The sequence below is a fragment of the Gossypium hirsutum genome, chromosome A06 (assembly GCF_007990345.1).
Source record: "Gossypium hirsutum isolate 1008001.06 chromosome A06, Gossypium_hirsutum_v2.1, whole genome shotgun sequence".
NCBI classification, from domain to species: domain Eukaryota; kingdom Viridiplantae; phylum Streptophyta; class Magnoliopsida; order Malvales; family Malvaceae; genus Gossypium; species Gossypium hirsutum.
This window is the reverse complement of record NC_053429.1, coordinates 7,412,665-7,427,259: the sequence shown is the minus strand read 5'-3', so window position 1 is coordinate 7,427,259 and position 14,595 is coordinate 7,412,665. Positions and strand designations below refer to the sequence as shown.

Here is a 14,595-nt window from a genome sequence, read left to right as displayed (position 1 = left end):
TTTTACCAAATTAAGTGATGACTCAAGGATGAAATTTTAAAAGATCATGAAGGGCAAAATGATCAATTAGAAGAGAGAGAAATCAAGAAGGCAATGATGATGTTGGTGATATTTTAGATTAATTAAATAAATATTAGTATTTTTATATTTTAATGAGATATTTTATTATTATTTTATTATTATTTTGTTTAATATATAAAGAGAGAAAGATGAAGAAATTCTTTTCACCTTTCTCATGCACCAACGTGAGAAGAAGAAGAAAGAAAAAAAGTTTTCTTTTCTTTACAATTTGGTCTTTTCACCACAAATCCACCATTTTTACCTAAAAATCAAAAGATTTTCCATAGCCATCAAGAGAGAAAGACAACAAGGAGACTATGGAGAGCTAGAATATTAAGTTAGGTTCAAGAAATAGAACCTGAAGGAGAGAGAAAATCAAGTTAAAGATTGAAATCAATAGAACAAAGTAAGAACATCAAGATTTCAATATACTTTTAAGTTTGATATTATTGAAAAAGCATGGAAATGATGTTATAGTAGAGTTTTCGATGTTATAGTAAAGTTTTCTTATATAAGGCTCTATGTTTTTGATATATTAGTGAAGGAAATAAGAGAAAGTGATGGGAAATATTATAGAGAAATGGAATAAGGGTGTTATAAACTTGGTAATTAACATTTTACACTAAAACAGTTTGGACAGCAGCAGTGGTCTCACTTTAAAAATCACCAAAAATTGTGGAAATCGAATTAGAGGTTGAATAAAATATGAAATTAAATTTAAGCAATGGAATTGTAAATTATGAGATATAATAAATTTTGTGAGATAAGGTCAGAACGATTTCAGGTTCCCCTATTCTAACTTTGGAAAATCATTAAAAATTGTATAAAAATACTTTGGGGTTTAAATTTGTATTTTTATATTCTTAATGAGTCTATTTTCAAGAGAAACAAGCGGGAACATCATCCAAATCTCGTACTAAGAGATAATTAATTTTTAGTAAAAAAAGGTCAAAGCAGTCAAACAACATAATAGGGATAAATTTGAAGATTTTACTGCACTTATTGGATAAATTATAAATTTTGAAATTTTTATGGTAGAACTATATTTGAGTATAGTTTCTAAAACATCAAGCGGATCTTGATTTAGAATTCTGTAGCTCAAGATATAAATAATTTAGTGACTATGACTCAAGTGGACAGCTAGATATAAACATATAAATTAATAATGGAATTATATATATATTGAGGATGCGGAATGGAGAGGAGGAGGAAGAAAATATGTAAATATTTAGCTAGTATGGGTTTATTTTAAAAATGACTAATTTGCATGTTTTATGTTCAGGGACTAAATTGAATAAGAGTAAAATTTTAGGGGCAATTTTGTAAAAATATCAAAAATGACCAAATTGAAGGAAATAAATTGTTTTATTGTTTAAATTAATAAATTGAATGAAATTATTAACTTAGATCAAGATCGAGTGAAAAATCGGGGAAAATAAAAAATTACCAAAATGCCCCTGAATCTTGGTATTTCTGTAATTTAGCTAGGTAAGTTCATATGGCTGAACTTTTGTGATTAATTGTTAATGTGGGAATGATATAATGTATTGCTTCATATATTTTTTGTTGAACTATGATTATTGTAATAGTATGAAAATCGAATTGCAAGTTCAAATTAAGGGATACGCAGGATTGAGTACGTTCGTGTAGTGATAAGTGATGAATTGACGAGAAAGCCCATGGTTGACCCATGGCAAAGTCTGAAACGTAGGTATGGTATTTCAGTAAAGAAAACCATACTGAGTTGTGAAACGTAGGTATGGTATTTGAGTAAAGAAAACCATACCGAGATGTGGAACATAGGTATGGTATTTCAGTAATAGGTATGGTATTTCAGTAAAGAAAACCATACTGAGATGTGGAACGTAGGTATGGTATTTCAGTAAAGAAATCCATACTGAGTTATGAAACGTAGGTATGGTATTTCAGTAAAGAAAACCATACTGAGTTGTGAAACGTAGGTATGGTATTACAATAAAGAAAACTATACCAAGATGTGGAATGTAGGTATGGTATTTCAGTAAAGAAAACTATACTGATTCGTGAAACGTAGGTATGGTATTTCAGTAAAGAAAACTATATCGAGATGTGGAACGTAGGTATGGTATTTCAATAAAGAAAACCATACTGAGTTGTGAAACATAGGTATGGTATTTCAATAAAGAAAAAGCATATCGAGATGTAGAATGTAGGTATGGTATTTAAATGAAGAAAACCATACTGAGTTATTGTATTGTGAAAGTGAACATAAGTCCATGGTTAAACTATGGCAGTTACATGCGTATAAGTGCAAATCCATAATTGAGCTATGGCAATGTGATAAAGTGTACAAAACATGGCAAAGCCATGGCAAGTATGTACAAGATTGAAGCGAATCGTGGCATCAGGTAAATTACGTACTCAAATCCGTAAGTCGTTCTCCAATTTGACAAGCATTGGTAAGTGCCAAGTGAAATTAAGTGTTGGAATCTAATTAGGTATTGAAAATTAAGCTCGATTAAGTGATTTCATCATTTGAACTTGTGATTGGCAGGAAAAGTTAATAAAAAGCTTTATTTGAATAAATATACACGAAATTCATGAAAATGATGGTATATGAAATATTGATATAATGAAATGAATGATATATGTAATGAAGAAATGGTAAGAGAATGATATGTATCATGACATGTACATATATGATTATCTTTGATATGTTGATACAAGGAAATTATGTAAGTTAAGACGAGTATTAAACTCAAGTGTAATATTAATGTGGAAATTATACGAAATATGTGCAAGTACACTAACAAGTGTTGTTGTTTGATACTAGACAAGTGCCAAGTTATTGATTGAATGGTAAAATGATTATTTATATGATGCATTAAAGCGGTAAGTACTAAAGAGAAAATATGCTAGTGCTAATGAAAAAGTGGTAAGATTTAAATTGTGCAATTTCTTAGGAAATAATTTATCATGTGATAAATTCGAAAAAGGCTTTGTTTAAATACACTAGCTTGTGTCTATGGTTGAATGGTATGTTTATGGCTTGTGTGTCATTCATATAGAATAAGTGTGGAAAGTAAAAAAATACAGATGAAAATAAAGAAATTTTGAAGAGTTAAAGTTATATAAATTTTACTAAGCTTGGAATAATATGTATAAGTGATGTTGTGGATTTATTCACCTTGTGAGTGGATGAATATATCTTCATGAGTATTGTGGTAATAATTTTGAATTATTCTTGATATATTTAGATCTCATATTTGAAATGATTTAATATGATTAAAAAATTTTCTAAGTTTTCGATTTAGCCCAAATATGTTTCTAATGTATATTTTGGGCCTCGATGGCTCACATATGGGACATTATGATTAAATTTGATTGATTTCAGGAATGAATGTTTTATGAAGTGAAATTTCTGTTAAACGACCTGTAAATTCTGGTAATGCTCTGAAACCTTGTCTCAACGATGGATACGGGTTAGGGGTGTTACAAGATATTAGACATATATTCAGCATATACACATAGCATAGTAGTTATAGAAAATACATAGCATTTTCTGGTTTTCTTTTAATATATTACGCAATTTACTCATCATATGACATTTCAATTTTACGAGCAGTTATTGAGATTCATGCAAACAGATGACTGGATTTCATATTATACAGTCTATTTGAACACATACTGACCCTCACAAAAGGTCCACGGTCGATCAAAATAACGTGTACGACCCTAGAAAAAATTTCAAAAATTTAGGCCCACACGGCCTTACACACACTTGTGTAGTCCACTCTACCCAAATAGCTCAGACCATGTGTCACACACAGCCGTGTGGCTTCGACAGAAAAATTTTCAGCTTTCGTCGTTCGCTATTTTTCGTAATTAACGTTACACACCTGATTCGATTTTTACACGAATGCACACACAACACTCCCAAGACCTAAAAACAAATTTTAATTCATCAACTTAGACATGATTCACGAGATTAAAACAATTGTATAATAGGCAACGCCCTCAAACGATTCCCAAAACATAATCGAACCCTTACCCAAAAATGTATAACAACCAAACGATTCAAGTTGCTGGAAGGACACCAACAGACTCACCACCTTCTCCTAAAACGATTCAATTAATTTTGTACGATACACAAAAACCCAAAAAAACAGTTTTCCCAAAAAGCTACTCACAACAATTCTAATTTAAAGAACAAAGAAGGACAAACGAATAAAACGAATAGGCTCAAGCACAACTATAATAATCGCAAGTGAGCAAAAAGGCCGCAAGAACAAAAGGAGAAATAATGGCAGAATGGGGAACCAAAATATTAAAAGCCAAATAAAAGAGAGAAAAGAAAAGGCAAATAAAGAAAAGAATGAGCAAAAGGCAGTAGCAAGTAAATTGAAGTGACAACGTGGTGGGGAAATAAACGTGGACTTGTTTGATTTGAAACAAAATAACCATACCAGGGTTATTTCCTAAACATAGGCAGCAAAATAAATCCCACTCCTTAGGCACATGAAGACTCAAACATAGAACCTTAAGCGGATACACCAAGTGTTTAGCCACCCAACCAGCACACATCACAAGACAAAACTCAACAAAACTAAACTTTAACATTTTGATGCATTACAAAACTCAACAAAAAATATAGTTTCGAAAAATGAGTTTGGGTAAAGAATAATGCCCGTTTTCTAAGAGGATCAAGCCACGAGTAAGTTTTTTTATTAGGACCGAATTTGCCTATTTTTTCTACTATTGTTTTGTTATTTTATTGTTATTGTTTGCATATTGTATAACTCCTATTTTATTGTTAATTTTGTTACTATTTTAGGTATTGGCTTGCTAAATTTCAACTATCTTAGAGTTATTTAAGTATAAAATTTGTTCAATGTATTTTCAATTTGTTAGTAAAAATTTATTTTAATGTTTTTAAATGTATTTAATGTATTATATTTTTAAAATTTTTTTTACATAAAAATTTTAATACGGACAACCCGGATTGAGCTCAAATTTAGCATTTTTCATTTGGATCAGGTTTGGACAAAATCTAAGTTTATTGGTCGAGTTCTTTATTTGATATTTGATACAATAAAAAATTGCCACGTGTTAGTGGGTTGCCCTTGACACCCACTAAGAAGGATGTTGTTTGGGTCATTGTGGATTGATTGACCAAGACAGATGGAAAATTTTGATTATTTTTGGAATTAAGCCCTATCTCTGTTCATTGAGCTTACATTAAATTAATTGTAAAATCATATCAGAATAGGCCTGCTGGTCTGGTGGTTAGATAAAGTGTGCGTTTGCTAGAGGTCTTGTGCTCAAATATTTGCGCAAGCATGTTTCTTAATATTTTCGCTCTGTTATCGAGAAGAGTTTCGGTCAAACAAGAATTCTGAGATTGATGTGCATTAGTGGGTTAGTGGGAGAAAAAGGGTAGATTTGGGGATATTTTGATATTATTCTCTCTTTTTTTTCAAAATTTTCCTATTTCCAAAAAAATGAGAGAAGAAAACTGACGTTTTCCCTTCTCCTCTCTACTGAATTTTTGCCTTTTCTTTTTTCCTAATTCTTTTCATTTTTCCTGAATCCATCTCATTCTTTTTGTGCAACGTTGTCTGCCTCGTTCGGTAAGTTTGTTTTGTTTTGTTAGTTCTTATCATTTTTCGGCTAAGTGTTTAACGAGGCGATTGTCCTTCTACTCTTGTTTTATGTGAAGGTCAAGGATCAGCTGTGGTTCCATTGACGATTTAAGTTTTTGGGGTTGTTGTTCGTTATCGGTAAGGAATCGTGAGCATTGATTAGTGTCGTGTAGTTTCGTTGTGAAATTGCATCTGATGTGACTTGTTAGTGTTACTAAATTCTGACTTTGGAAATATCGATTGTAGGTTCTAAAAGACTCATGTGTGGTAGGTCGTGTGCCGTAACACAGGCGTGTGATTGACGAGGCCAAACCTTGCGCATAAGACATGGCCATGTGATGGCCAAGGAGGCCGTGTGCGACTTAAGGCTAGACTGATTTGGGCCGTGTAGGCCACACGGGCGTGTAGGCCCATACGGGCAGGCCATATGAGTGTATGAGCCCATTTAACTGAAATGTGTTCTAAGGTTACACGGGTCGCCCAAGTCGACTATGAACCTATTGTAGAGTCGGTAAGCACTACTTAGACCCTTAAATTCGTGAACTGAGGTATGATGTATGTACTGAGCATGATGATTATATGAATGAATATTGAACTGTATGTACAACTGATATTCATATTAGCATGTCATATACTGTATGTTGCATTACATTGGGTTAGGATTTGATATTTGGAGGAAGTGTACTGAAAGGCTCTTAAGCCTATTATTTGGTAGCTCAGCTACAATTTACTGATTATGTATCGCATTGGGTACTACATCAGAATTTAGGGATGGGTAGGTGTTTTAAACCCCACATGGTGTGTAGGGATGGACGGAGATAGTGTGTAGAGGCTGGTTAGATAGAACTATGTTTATTGATTAATGTATATCTGATACTGTTACTATGATGGGCTTAGGCCCTAATGTATATCTGATACTGAAACTGAAATAGGATAAGGCCCAAATTGCTACTGAAACTGAAATCGACTTAAGCCTAGATTGCATTTGACTGTTTGTTGTGATTGATTGTATAATTGTCTTCTATGGGAATTACACACTGAGTTTACGTAAACTCACCCCTTTCTATTTTATCTGTACTGGTAATCCCTAGACTTAGACGGATCGGTGCAGCGGAGGACTCTACGGTGACAACATGTTTATTTGACAGTTTCAGTTACTTTAATGGTTTTTATTTTATATTTGTGATGTAATTTGGGACTGTTTGCTTTCATTCAGGATTTTAACCATTTTCATGGATTTTAAACTGCAAAACTTAATGAAAACTCGATTTAATTAAAAATAGCTTTTTCTTAAACGCGAACAGATTTCCTAAGCATCACGATTTTAAAAGCTTTCGCTACGGAATATGTTTTTCTTAAAATTAATCAAATTAACGAGAAAATAGTTTTGCAACTAACGGGTGATAAATAGAAGCTAATAAACGGAAATGGTTTTAACTGATAAATACAATTTTTCACTCCATTCCATGTGACATCGCCAGATTCGACCATAACGTCTAGGCCGGGTTTAGGGGGTTTTATTTAATGGTATCAGAGCCAGGTTGCAAAACTCGACTTTTAGGTTGTAAAACTTGGTTTTTAAAGGACTGATTTTCAAATGATTTGAAATGATTTGATTAAGAATGTGGTACACCGAGTTTTCGGCATCAATCCTGTAACTATTCTAATAAACGGTTATGATATTATAGATAAACTATTCTAAAAACACTCTAGTTAGTGTATACTGAAACTGTAGTGAAACTGAAACTGATAGAGATTGTACTTGCGAAAAACAAACTCTAAATTTATGATACTACTATGTATAAAACATCTGTTAACAAATACTAAAACTATAACTGACTTATAAAATTCATAATACAGATAAATCTGAATAGACATTAGCGCACGAGGTATCCGTGGGCGTGGTGCTAGAGGCCGAGGTAGAGGCCGTAGGGGGCCTCGAGCTGGGTCCTCATTCTAGGTAGTATACTGCATTTGGATATGAGTGAGACGTTGTATCACCTGCTACTGAGACTGGGTCTCAAGATTGTATGGCTAGGGACGACGCATTGTCTCAGGCTATGTTAAGGATACTGGAGAGGGTCACTGGGCCCAACACTAGATCTAGGGGCCGATGGTCGGTTACGGAACAACTCCAGTCCAATGGAACTGAACTTTTTAGAGGTGTCACAGGAGTCGCCCCTAATGTGCCTGGGTATTGGATTGAGGTTACTGAGAGGATCATGGATGATTTAGACTATACATCTGAGAAGAAACTGAAGGGTGTAGTCTTGTTGCTTCGCGATGAGGCTAACCTATGGTGGCTAACCGTTAAGGAGAGCACTCAAGCTGATTGTTTGTCTTGGGAGTTCTTTAAGTCTGTCGTCCAAGGGGAGTATGTGGGTGCAAGTTACATTGATGGTCGTAGGCGTGAGTTTCTAAACCTCACTCAAAGAGACCGATCTGTGGCCGAGTATGAGGCCAAATTTCTGAGACTGAGCCACTATGGACGAGGTATGGTGGCGTCAAAATATGAAAGATGTGCCCGTTTTAAAGATAGCCTTAGGGATAACTTGAAGGTACTGATAGCTCCACAGAAGAAGCTAGAGTTGTTTGTTCTGGTGGAGAAAGCGAAGATCACCGAAGAGGTTAAGCACGCTGAGCACCAAAACAGAGATCGTGAGAGAGGTAGGAACAAGAGGGATTCAGAGCCTTCGAATTCAGTACAAAGGCTTAAGAAAAAGGTCAGGACTGATGGGTCGGTTAGAGCTGGGTCCCCTGTTGCTCCTACTGGATTGCATCTGTGTAGAGATTGTGGTAGACACCATCAAGGTGAGTGTTTGAGTAGGACTAGGGCATGTCTGAGATGTGGGTCCCCTGAGCACCATATTCGAGATTGTCCATTGAGGGACGATCAGGTGCAAGCTCTGGGTTCTGGTACTGCACAGCTACAGAGGGTAGTCCGGCAGCCACCTAGGGGATATCATCAGTCTAGGGGTGGTAATGGTATGGGCTGATGATAGAGAGCACTGGGCAGAGGTGCTGGACAGATTGAGTCAACGCAGCCTGCTCTGGTTTATACTACACATCACAAAAAAGACGAAAATACACCTGACGTCATTACCGGTACGTTCTTAATTCATGATGTACGTTAGTTTGCCTTGACAGACATAGGTTCCACACATCCCTATGTAGCAAGTACTGTATCTATAAACTTAGGGATTTTGGTTGAGAGTACTTTATAGTGATGTGATTGTACTAAGTCTATTGGGGCAATCGGTTCGAGTTAGCAAACTGTATAGAGATGTTCCGCTAGAGGTTCAAGGGTCGATATTTCTGGCTAATCTGATGGAGCTTTTGTTTAGAGAGTTCAACTTGATTCTGGCTATAGACTGGTTGGTCAAGCACTGTGTCAATCTGAACTATGCGACTAAGAGGGTCATCTTGAGAATTGAGGAGGATAATGAGGTAGTCATGATTAGAGAACTTCGAAATTATTTGGCTAATGTGATTTCTACACTGGTGGCTGAAAAACTAGTTCGTAAGGGGTGTGAGGCGTTTGTGGCCTACGTTAGTGTTCCTAATTCTAATGACTCTACTGTAAAAGACATCAGAACTGTAAAGAATTTTTTAAACTTTTTCTTACGGAGCTACAGGGTTAACCTCTGAACCGGGAAGTGAAATTTGGGATTGAGCTTCTTCCTGGTATAGCTCTAATGTCTATCGCCCCCTATCGTATGGCACTGAAAAAGTTTACTGAACTTAAATCTCAACTTCAGAAGTTGTTGGACCGTAGTTTCATTCGTCCCAGTGTGTCTCCTTGGGGAGTACCAGTCCTGTTCATTAAGAAAAAGGATAGGACCATGAGGATGTCCATCAACTACGAACAGTTGAACAAGCTGACCATTAAGAATAAGTATCCACTTCCAAGGATTGACAATTTATTTGATCAGTTTCGAGGGGCTTCTGTATTCTCTAAGATTGATCTTCGCTCAGGGTATCATCAATTGAGGGTTAAAGAGGTTGATGCGAATAAGACTGCATTTAGAACTCGCTATGGTCATTACGAATTCCTTGTGATGCCTTTTGGGATGACGAATGCTCCAACTGCATTCATGGATTTGATGAATCGAGTGTTTTAGCCCTACCTTAATCAGTTCGTCGTGGTTTTTATCGATAATATATTAGTGTATTCTAAGACTGAGGACGACCATGATGAACATCTAAGAGTGGTGCTTCAGACTTTACGAGAAAAACACTCTATACTAAATTCAGTAAGTGTAAGTTTTGGTTTCGTGAAGTAACTTTTTTACGGCATGTAGTATCTGCTGAGGGGATCCGAGTTGATCCTAGAAAGAGTAAGGCTGTGTTGGATTGGAAACAACCTAAGAATGTGTCTGAAATCTGCAGGTTTTTAGGTCTAGCAGGTTACTATCGGCGGTTTGTTAAGTGGTTCTCCTTGATTGCAACTCCTCTTAGTAAGCTTCTGTGAAAGGGTGTTTCATTTGACTAGACTGATGCACAGAAATCGAGCTTCGAGAAGCTCAAGTCTGCTTTGACTCAGGCTCCTGTTCTGATACAGCCTAAAACTAGAAAGGAGTTTGTGCTGTACAGTGATGCTTGCACGTCAGTTTGGGATCTGTTCTGATGCAGGATGGTAAGGTTGTAGCTTATGCGTCCCGTCAGCTTAAGACACATGAGGAAAACTATCCGACGCATAATCTCGAGTTAGTTGTAGTGGTCTTTGTGTTAAAAATCTGGAGACATTATCTGTGTGGTAAGAGGTGCATCATCTACACCGATCACAAAAGTCTCAAGTATCTCCTCACTCAGAAGGAGCTGAATCTTAGGCAGCATCGTTGGATTGAGTTACTTAAGGACTATGACTATACCATTGAGTACCATCCTAGAAAGGCCAATGTAGTGATTGATGCCTTAATTCGAAGGGCGATGACTGACTTGAGGGCGATGTTTGCCCGCCTTAACTTGTTTGACGATAGGAGTCTGTTGGCTGGGTTACAAGTCAAGCCTACTTGGATTGAGCAGATTCGAGATAAGCAGTTGGGGGATGAGACTCTAAGTTTATGGTTCTGACAGGTTGAGAGTGGTAGCACCTCTAATTTTGGGCTGAATAATGATGGGGTACTCTATTTTCATGGTCGGATTTGTGTACCGAACGATATTGATTTAAGGCAGTCTATTCTGAGAGAAGCCCATAGTAGCCATTATGTTATGCATCCCGGCATAAATAAGATGTACCGAGATCTTTGAGAACTATACTGGTGGCTGGGATTGAAGTGATAGGCTGCTGATTTTGTGGCTCGATGTTTGATGTGCCAAAAGGTTAAGGCTAAGCATTAGTTACCTTCGGGTTTGCTACAGCCTATTAAGATTCTCCTTTGAAAAAGGGAACGAGTAATGATGGACTTTGTTAGTGGGTTGCCCTTGACATCCACTAAGAAGGATGCTGTTTGGGTCAACAGTATCCTCATCTATTCTAATCAGGTAAATTTCGAGGTCAAAATTTTCTTTTAGGGGGTAGAGTTGTAACGCCCTAAAATTTTTAATTTTGTTTATGTTAAAATGTGACACAAATGTGTATCTGCTTCAGTGGTTAAGTGTTCTGAGTGTGTGCGTGAGGTCCCAAGTTCAAGCCCTAGCTTTGGAAAATTTTGATTATTTTTGGAATTAAGCCCTATTTCTGTTCATTGGGTTATATTAAATTAATTGTAAAACCATATCAAAATGAGCCTGTTGGTTTGGTGGTTAGATGTAGTGTGAGTTTGCTGGAGGTCTTGTGTTCAAATATTTGCACAAGCATGTTTGTTAATATTTTTGCTCTGTTATCGGGAAGAGTTTCAGTCAAACAGGAATTCTGAGATTGATGTGTGTTAGTGGGTTAGTGGGAGAAAAAGGAAGTTTGGGGATATTTTGATATTATTCTCTCTTTTTTCAAAATTTTCCTATTTCCAGAAGAATAAAAAAAGAAGAAAACTGACGTTTTTCCATTCTCCTCTCTGCCGAATTTTTGTCTTTTCTTTTTTTGAATTTTTTTTATTTTTCCTGAATTCATCTCGTTCTTTTTATGCAACGTGGTCTGCCTCGTTCGGTAAGTTTGTTTTGTTTTGTTAGTTCTTATCATTTTTCGGCTAAGTGTTTAACGAGAGGGTTGTCATTCTACTCTCATTTTAGGTGAAGGTAAAGGATCAGCTATGGTTCCATCGACGATTTAAGTTTTTGGGGTTGTTGTTAGTTATCGGTAAAGAATCGCGAGTGTTGATTAGTGTCGTGTAGTTTCGTTGTGAAATTGTCTCTGATGTGATTTGTTAGTGTTACTAAATTCTGACTTTGGAAATATCAATTGTAGGTTTTAAAAGGCTCGGGTGTGGTAGGTCTTGTGCCGTAACACGGGCATGTAATCGACGAGGCCAGGCCGTGCGCGCAAGACACGACCGTGTGATGGCCAGGTAGGCCGTGTGCTACTCACGGGCTAGACTGATTTGGGTCGTGTAGGCCACATGGGCGTGTGGGTCTACATGGGTAGTCCACATAGGCATATGGGATTCTAGGCTAGGCCATGTGATCAATACGGCCAAGGCCAAATTGGGCCGTATGGGCCACCGAGCGTGTGGGCCCATACGGGTAGGCCACATGGGCGTGTGAGCCCATTTAACTGAAATGTGTTCTAAGGTTGCACGGGTCGCTCGAGTCGATTGTGAACCTACTGTAGGATCGATAAGCACTACTTAGACCTTTAAATGCATAAACTGATGTATGATGTACGTACTGAGCATGATGATTATATGAATAAATATGGAACTGTATGTACAACTGATATTCATTTATTAGCATGTCATATACTGTATGTTGCATTGCATTGGGTTGGGATGTTGATATTTGGTGGAAGTGTACTAAAAGGCTCTTAAGCCTATTATCTGGCAGCTCAGCTGCAATTTACTGATTATGTGTCGTATTCGGTACTACTCGAAGTGTAGGGATGGGTGGGTATTTTAAACCCCACATGGTGTGCAAGGATGGACGGAGATTATGTGTAGAGGCTGGTTGGGTAGGACTCTATTTACTGATTAATGTATATCTAATACTGTTACTGTGATGGGCTTAGGCCCTAATGCATATCTGATACTGAAACTGAAATGGGCTAAGGCTCGAACTGCTACTGAAACTGAAATGGGCTTAAGCCCAGACTGCATTTGACTATTTGTTGTGATTGATTGTATGCTTGTCTTCTGTGGGGATTACACACTGAGTTTACGTAAACTCACACCTTTCTATTTTATCTGTACAGGTAATCCCCAGACTTAGACGGATCAGTGCAGAAGAGGACTCTACAGTGACTACATGTTCATTTGACAGTTTCAGTTACTTTAATGGTTTTTATTTTTCTATTTTTAATGTAATTTGGGACTTTTGGACTGTTTGCTTTCATTCAGGATTTTAACTGTTTTCATGGATTTTAAACTGCAAAACTTAACGAAAACTCAGTTTAATTATAAACAACATTTTCCTAGACGTGAACGGATTTCTTAAACATCACAATTTTAAAAGCTTCCGCTACGGAATATGTTTTTCTTAAAATGAATCAAATTAACGAGAAAATAATTTTGCAACTGACGGGAGATAAATAGAAGCTAATAAACGAAAATGGTTTTAACTGATAAATACGATTTTTAACTCCATTCCATGTGACATTACCAGATTTGGCCATAACGTCTAGGTCGGGTTTGGGGTGTTACAGGTTACATTTGAATGTATTCAATTATTAATATAAACAAACTAAACTTCAGTTAAATTACACAATTGAGGTTTTATAATTTTTAACTTTTCAATATATATTTATAAATCCCCAAACTATGATTTAATGTACAATTGTATACATCACTTTAATTTTATATATAAAATTTTTATTTGAACAAATTCTTGTAAATTATTAACACAATTATTTATATAACATCATTTTATATTTATATATTGCAAAATGATGTCTTTATTTCTTTAAATATGTATGATTAAATCAAAATTAAAGTTTCAAGTATACATCTGGATCACAGTTAGAGTTTTATGTGTATAATTGTACCAAATTAAAATTCATGTATATAATTACATATTAAATTAAAGTTAATGTATATTTTGAGATTTATCTCTTCTTTTTATTTATATTAACTCGAGTTCATATTTTTTAATGAGTGTTTTACAAATATATATTTAATACATTGTAATATTTCAATTTTATCAAGTATATGTTTATATGCCGATGTTGTATTTAGCTGTAAATAAAAGATAAATAGGATTTATGTCCAAACTTTGGAAGGTAAATAACCTCATTAATTTGAAACTTTTTCTTAATTTCTTAGTTTGACCTTCTTTTAGTCAATTTAATCACATTTGCGTAAATCTCACTAAATTGATTATAATACTAATTGATTTAATTTTAATTCAATTATTACATTAGTTTTTATTTACCTAAAGCTATTTAAGATTAATTTTATATTTAACTGTGATTAACAGTCTTTATTATTATAAATACTAATTGTTTCAATGAGATAATTTGTTAACTAGTGGACTAAATGTATTTTATTATAGCTAATTGAGTTTTAGCTTAGCTAGCATTACTATCGGGACTAGTTTTAACAAATAAAAAATATAGAAAAACTACGATGGTTAAGAGAAAAACAAAGGTAGAAGCGGAAGAGAATGAAAAAAAAAAAGAAGTTAAATGGAAAAAAAAGTTAAAAGAACATAAAATAAAAAAATTAAATTGCTCAAAATAAAAAATATATATATGGGGATCAATTGTATAATTTAACCAAAATTTTTTTGTTTGAAATGATTATTCAACATGTCACATCAACTTACCATTACATAGTTAACGACAATAAACGGCTCAGTGACTAAAATGTTACAACATGCTAACATA

At 35.2% G+C, this 14,595-nt stretch overlaps 2 protein-coding genes across 2 annotated transcripts; both read left to right on the top strand.

The window, feature by feature from the left end:
• The first annotated feature begins 7,711 nt into the window (after positions 1 to 7,711).
• LOC107963240 (uncharacterized) lies at positions 7,712 to 8,677 on the top strand. Its single transcript, XM_016899806.1, has one exon. The coding sequence runs from the start codon at positions 7,712 to 7,714 to the stop codon at positions 8,675 to 8,677; it is 966 nt and encodes a 321-aa protein (XP_016755295.1).
• A 331-nt stretch (positions 8,678 to 9,008) lies between these two features.
• LOC121230467 (uncharacterized) lies at positions 9,009 to 10,152 on the top strand. The gene is made up of 3 exons (XM_041115354.1): positions 9,009 to 9,278; positions 9,440 to 9,657; positions 10,071 to 10,152. The coding sequence occupies exons 1-3, from the start codon at positions 9,009 to 9,011 to the stop codon at positions 10,150 to 10,152; spliced, it is 570 nt and encodes a 189-aa protein (XP_040971288.1).
• The last annotated feature ends 4,443 nt before the right edge of the window (positions 10,153 to 14,595 follow it).

Coding starts and splice junctions, on each gene's coding strand:
- LOC107963240 (XM_016899806.1), top strand. CDS start 7,712: ATGGCTAGGGACGACGCATTGTCTCAGGCTATGTTAAGGATACTGGAG.
- LOC121230467 (XM_041115354.1), top strand. CDS start 9,009: ATGGAGCTTTTGTTTAGAGAGTTCAACTTGATTCTGGCTATAGACTGG. Junction 9,279..9,439: donor CTGTAAAAGACATCAGAACT/GTAAAGAATTTT, acceptor TCTCAACTTCAG/AAGTTGTTGGACCGTAGTTT. Junction 9,658..10,070: donor AAGATTGATCTTCGCTCAGG/GTATCATCAATT, acceptor TGAAATCTGCAG/GTTTTTAGGTCTAGCAGGTT.